The 5,507-nt window shown below is 39.0% G+C and overlaps 2 protein-coding genes across 2 annotated transcripts; both read right to left on the bottom strand.

Annotated features, from left to right (window-relative positions):
- LOC126788327 (cysteine-rich repeat secretory protein 38-like) lies at window positions 1–1,409 on the bottom strand. The gene is made up of 2 exons (XM_050514302.1): window positions 425–1,409; window positions 1–289 (listed from the first exon to the last, which is right to left on the bottom strand). The coding sequence occupies exons 1-2, from the start codon at window positions 1,365–1,367 to the stop codon at window positions 189–191; spliced, it is 1,044 nt and encodes a 347-aa protein (XP_050370259.1). The 5' UTR covers window positions 1,368–1,409; the 3' UTR covers window positions 1–188.
- Window positions 1,410–3,079: 1,670 nt separating this feature from the next.
- On the bottom strand, window positions 3,080–4,147 carry LOC126789543 (cysteine-rich repeat secretory protein 58-like). The gene is made up of 2 exons (XM_050515733.1): window positions 3,325–4,147; window positions 3,080–3,159 (listed from the first exon to the last, which is right to left on the bottom strand). Exons 1-2 carry the CDS (start codon window positions 4,145–4,147, stop codon window positions 3,080–3,082), a joined length of 903 nt encoding a protein of 300 aa, XP_050371690.1.
- Between the last annotated feature and the right edge of the window lie 1,360 nt (window positions 4,148–5,507).

The raw sequence follows: 5,507 nt of genomic DNA, 5'->3' as shown, positions 1-5,507 counted from the left end.
TATGTGCCGATATGCGTAGCATATATTATTTCAAAGTAAATAAAGTTACAACGTACTTCTGCTTAATTCAATAACAAAGAATAGGACATCTCATTTCTCACGACTTAAGATTCCACATCCAGACAATAACAAATACGTGCATGCACAAATCTAAACTTCCATGTTTGGCCCTTCCCAAGCCTCTTGTCCTAAACCAAGGCCAGTGCTGATGATAAGCATAATACTAACAACAGCAATTGGAAGAAGGACGATGGTGACACTTTTATCGTGATGTTACTCGTGCTATTCCCTGAAAAAGAAAAGAGACAAGATAATTAAATCTGTAATCTGCATGAGTTTCGTACAGAATTCGGAAAAGTCAGATGATATTTTTGCATCATTTAATCAACCAATTAGCAAATTAAGAAATTTAACTGTTCAATACCTTCTGCGGCCGTCGGTGTTGGAGTGGTAGGTGTTGGAGTGGCTGATGGTGTCGGAGTGGTTGGTGTTGGAGTGGCTGAGGGCGTCGGAGTGATTGGTGGTGGAGTGGCTGTAGGGGACGGACTGGCTGTAGTAATATTTACCAGCGAATCAGCTCCAGGCTCATAGAACATTCCTTTCTCAAACCTCAAAATACAGCTAGGTTTAAGAATCCTCGCTCCATCCTTTCCATCACAACATTTGGGAATATCCTCAATAGAATCTTCAAGGCAGTCGCTGCATGTTTGCTTGTCCAGTTCAGGACTGCACTGAACAGATGCATATATGGTTTGATTTGTTGCGCTTCCTGCAGGCACAGGCGCATGCCCTGCTGCAAATTTCTTCATCGAATCCCCCGATGATGCATTTTGGACCAAAGCTTTCAACAAGGGATTAAGCACCAGCTTGAAGTCTGCAGCGTTTGGCACACCGTTAGGGCTCGACAGCAACTGAAGGGGCTCGTCTTCTTCGATTCCGAATATGGTGCTGTTGGAGTAACGAACAGTGCAACCCTGCGCCCATATGATACCTTCGTACAGCTGATTAGTGCAGTTCTGCGAGAGAATGATGCTGGCTTCACTGTAACAAGTACGGCACTGGTTTTGGGCAAGGTCTCCTCTACAGAGTGCCATAATGTTCACTTTGTTGGTGCCAGTTCCCATGGTCAAGTTCAAGAAGCCATAGTTGTTGGATTGGTTGTTGGAAGACAAAGAGAGGAGGAGTGTGTTGAGGTTTTGTTTGTAGGCGGTCGTGGCATTAGTAGTATTACTACCGGAACAGCTCCAGCAGTAGTCAGCAGTGGGAGTGCATTTTGTGATCTCGACGTCATCGTCAGCTATCGCCGGAGCAACAAGGACAACGATAACAGTGGCAAAAAAGAAAAGTAACGATGTTGAAGCATTCATTTTGGTGTTTTAGCCTCTACCAGTATTGTTTCAAGCAATGGCGGAGTGCTCAGTTTTATAAGCACATACTCCCCTTGACGTACTATATTGTTTATTACTTATACGACTAGTTATCCAACACTGATTCTAGATTAGGTGTTTTTTGATGACTGATTCTAGAATAGGTTGATGTGACATCAATGATAATTTTTCAATATAGACATAAGCGATGTTTGTAAATTCTATGCTGGAACTTCATAGGAAATTACGTTAATCGGTTTTTTTATCCCCTCCCTTAATTATACCCTCTTGGTCTAATAAGGCAGCTCAACGTGTAAGAAATTAAGAGTAGACTTTGACTGTGCGCTTATGCAGTCACAGTTCCTTTTCTGCGCTTCTAGGCCCTACTTGGGCCATCGATCATTCTCAAGAGACGACCTTGACTAGGAGTCTTCTAGTATTAGTCTTTCAGATCTTTCTATCAGAAAAAAAAAACCTACTTTGGGAGTTGGGACTACCATCCTCAGAACGAGAGTGTATTCAGCACACCATTAGAGTGTTAGCACCGGCAGCACGTGACCACGTGCACCGTACTTAAAACGGACGTTATCTCCGATGAGGAAGACAGTCACCGATATATTGAAATTTGAGTTATGTTCTTTATAAACCTTTGAATTCCTCTCCTCCTCACAGCCTCAAACAAACAACTCGATCTTATCACACTTCCTCCATTGAGTAGATATCAATATTCCATAATTTTCCATTTATTATTTGTATTTTATACTGTTTGCACTCTCTAATAGTCTAATTGGTAACCCCAACCCAAAATCCCTCGATGGGTAGAGGACAAGATGACTTCCTCTTAGTCTCTCACTGACCCGATTTCTTTCCGATGGACACACGTCATCAGTCTTAGGGAAAACCCATAAAAAAGCGAATGTGAAGAACATAAAATCTGGTATGATTTGTGTTGGTGAATCCAGGGATTAAGGAAATTTTTTTTCCTTTTTGTTGGGCTTCAGAAACATGAAGGCTACCCAGAAACAAGCTTAATTAGATGAGGATCAGAAGTATGCAACCCCTTTCTTTCCCTTCTAATCCAAATTTTTCAGTCCCCAATGCTCGATCAACCCCATAACCGAAGAATCGGCGAACATTATGAATGGCTGATAAAGTTGAGCGTTCCTATACTTTTATGATGACACGCGGAATGGTATGAATGGCTGGATGTTATTATTTTAATAGGCGCGTAAAACCACGCGCGCTAGGGAGAGAAATCAAGATTGCACTACGGTTTTAACACTGAAATCGTAAAATGATATAACAACACGAGAGGGGATTCTTCTGTTTCCAGTAATTTCTTTTCGAGAAAATATTTTAATCACCAAATATATATTTTAGTGTATATAGTTTGTAATGTATCGAATTCATAACAAACATTACCATCGACTAAAACTATCTACCGTTTTCACTTTTGAATTTGGTTTTTGAATCAGTGATAATTTCATAATAAAAGCGCATAAATGAATTACATATCCATCCCAGAACTTACAATGGACAGAGAAAAACAAAACTGATTGTGGAGCATCATGAATTTAGTTAGTCCTCACGTATGGTTTTGTGTAGAATTCATGGCCTATCACAATATTATTTTCGGAATACAACCGGAGATGATTTTTCAACACCATAATCATCTCTTCTACCTCTAGGTGATTTCGTAGCGTTAATTTCTTTCATGCACGTACAACAAACATCGTGGACAAAAGCATCACTGCTACAACAGCAACGTATGGTCTGTATTTCTCCCTTCGTCCTGCACATGTAAATTGTTAAAATTACGAATCAATATAATAGTACGTAATTTAAAGATTGTCTAAACACGACCGGGAAAACCCTAGGTCCTCTATGGCAGTATTAACCTCACAATCTCACGTCAAAGTGTAAGAAATGGAAGACCTATATATGTATGTGTACTTACCATCACCAGCACTCTTTGGGGGTCTCTCAGACTTCATAAAAGCGCTTATAGTATACCGTAACTGACAACTAGGAGCGAAAATCATCGCCCACATTCTTCCGGCGCAGACCTCCTGGTAACTGCCGGTAGCCGCCTTCAAACATTTCTGGCAATCAGTTTGATTTATATCAGGAGTGCATTGCATCAAGCCATGCAACCACGACGTACCGCTACCACCGGTTTTCGTATTTTCTTCCCCGGTCGAGAAATACATGGGTGTTGTATTACCAAACGCGGCCTTATCCACAAGCCACCCCATCAACTTGGATACACTCTGATTGAACTGATCGGCGACCTTGTCGGAAACCATGTTCACGCTGCACCAATATCGAAATGGAAGCTCCTGCTCTGTGGCGAAAATGGAACGATTTGAATATCGCAACATGCACTCCTCATAATACACGGTGGTGTCTAGGGAGTCTGTGCAGTTGTCCCGGAGTGTTTTGGCTGCATTGTCTATGCAGTTGTGGCAAACTTGGGAGTCAACGTCGCCTCGACAGAGGAAAAGGCCGTTCACCTTTTCGTCGTTTTTGTCTCCGGCCGTGGAGTTGTAGAAGCTGGATTTAGAAGATTTGGAGGTGAGATCGGAGAGAAGGAAGTTGACATTGTCGTGGAACCCCTTGTTCTTAGCGTGAACATATTGGTCGGAACAGTAATGGTGGATGTAGTGAAGTGGGTACGTCTGAGTTTTGGAATCGCAAGAAACAAATTTGAAGAGGGAGATTATTGAAAGGAAGATGATTAAAAGCAATGTGATTTGTGAGTAATGCAGAAATACGTTCATCTTTCTTAATTTGCTTGTGATCAATCATTTATATTTAGTAATCGCTGTATTAGTGGTTTAAGAGGGCATAAGTTCCGATTTAGTGAGGGTAAATAATAGGAGGTACTCCCTGATTAGCTCTAACGATTCGCGTTGACATGTTCTACATCATCTTCTATCCATGACTGGTTCGTTGCCTCGTTGCCTCGTTGGTATTTGGTATTTTCTGCAGGGCAACAAAATTGTGAAAGATCCTAATAGTATCGAATGGAACAATATGGATAGTGTTAAGCAATCAAACACAGATTTTGTTAACTATAGTGGAAACATTCCTCAAAGTAAAAATCATTGAGATTTTTGACGTAGTCCACACGACATTAAATTCACTAATATCAATAGAGATATAGAATACACAAGTAGAGATTTTTCAATACAATCTCTTTACAAGCATTATAAGCCAACTTGGTTAATACTGAAATTAACCTAAAAAATCAATTTAGATCTAATCTATGAAGGACTAAACACGTCATCTTCTTAATATTAAGACTGAATACACTCAAAATTCTCACACAATTTTTTTTACTTCAAGCTCTCACACAGCTTTTGTAAATCAAGCTCTCACACAGCCCTATAGCTCTCACATAGCTCTTACAATCTGACTAACACTCACACTGCTAATCATCAACTCTCACTTAGTTGATCCTCAATCACTTTGACACTACTTAAAATGTCACAGCCTCGAAATTTCGAATGATAAAAATTCGAATTCGAAGCCATGAAAACTCTAAAACAATCTCAAATATATTGAAATCATCTTATAATAACAGTGTATCGAAACTGAGTCCACAACACGACTCAGCCGACTTGAATAATACATAACCAGTTTATACCTCAGTATTATAACCAATAGAAATGTAAAATTCACTCAATTCTCACCACAAACAGAAGAAAGAAATCTTCAAAGTAAGTCATCCGAATCTGCTAATCTCTACATGCAAATCTATCCCTTACACCCAAGGTTATAAAAAACGCTAGGCGTTAATCGGGCGGACAGCTGAAAACCAGCGCCCAGAGGATTAATCGGAGATTAATCGGATTTGTATTTTTTAAAAAATTTTAAATTTTTAATAATAAATATTTATATAAATACAATTAAAATAAGAATATAATACATGAAATTAATGTAAAATATATATATAATGTATAGAATATTGAAAATACATATGTTATTAATCCTTAATCCTTAGAAATGTTCAACAATATTGATCTAATTATCTCAGCCTCTTAAGAAAAAAAAAATACAATTCAACAACAATGAACTTAGGAAAATCAATAATAAGAAACATAATTCACCAACCCTGTGGAAAATAAGAAAAACAAT

The sequence above is a fragment of the Argentina anserina genome, chromosome 3 (genome assembly GCF_933775445.1).
Source record: "Argentina anserina chromosome 3, drPotAnse1.1, whole genome shotgun sequence".
NCBI classification, from domain to species: Eukaryota; Viridiplantae; Streptophyta; class Magnoliopsida; order Rosales; family Rosaceae; genus Argentina; species Argentina anserina.
Note: the sequence above shows the minus strand (reverse complement) of the source record. Positions and strands in the feature narration are given on the sequence as shown.

Excerpts from the sequence above, each read along its gene's own strand:
- LOC126789543 (XM_050515733.1), bottom strand. The coding sequence starts at position 4,147 with ATGAACGTATTTCTGCATTACTCACAAATCACATTGCTTTTAATCATC. Across the intron at positions 3,160-3,324 it reads CCCAAAGAGTGCTGGTGATG|GACGAAGGGAGAAATACAGA; the intron begins GTAAGTACACAT and ends TTACATGTGCAG.
- LOC126788327 (XM_050514302.1), bottom strand. The coding sequence starts at position 1,367 with ATGAATGCTTCAACATCGTTACTTTTCTTTTTTGCCACTGTTATCGTT. Across the intron at positions 290-424 it reads AACACCGACGGCCGCAGAAG|GGAATAGCACGAGTAACATC; the intron begins GTATTGAACAGT and ends TTTCTTTTTCAG.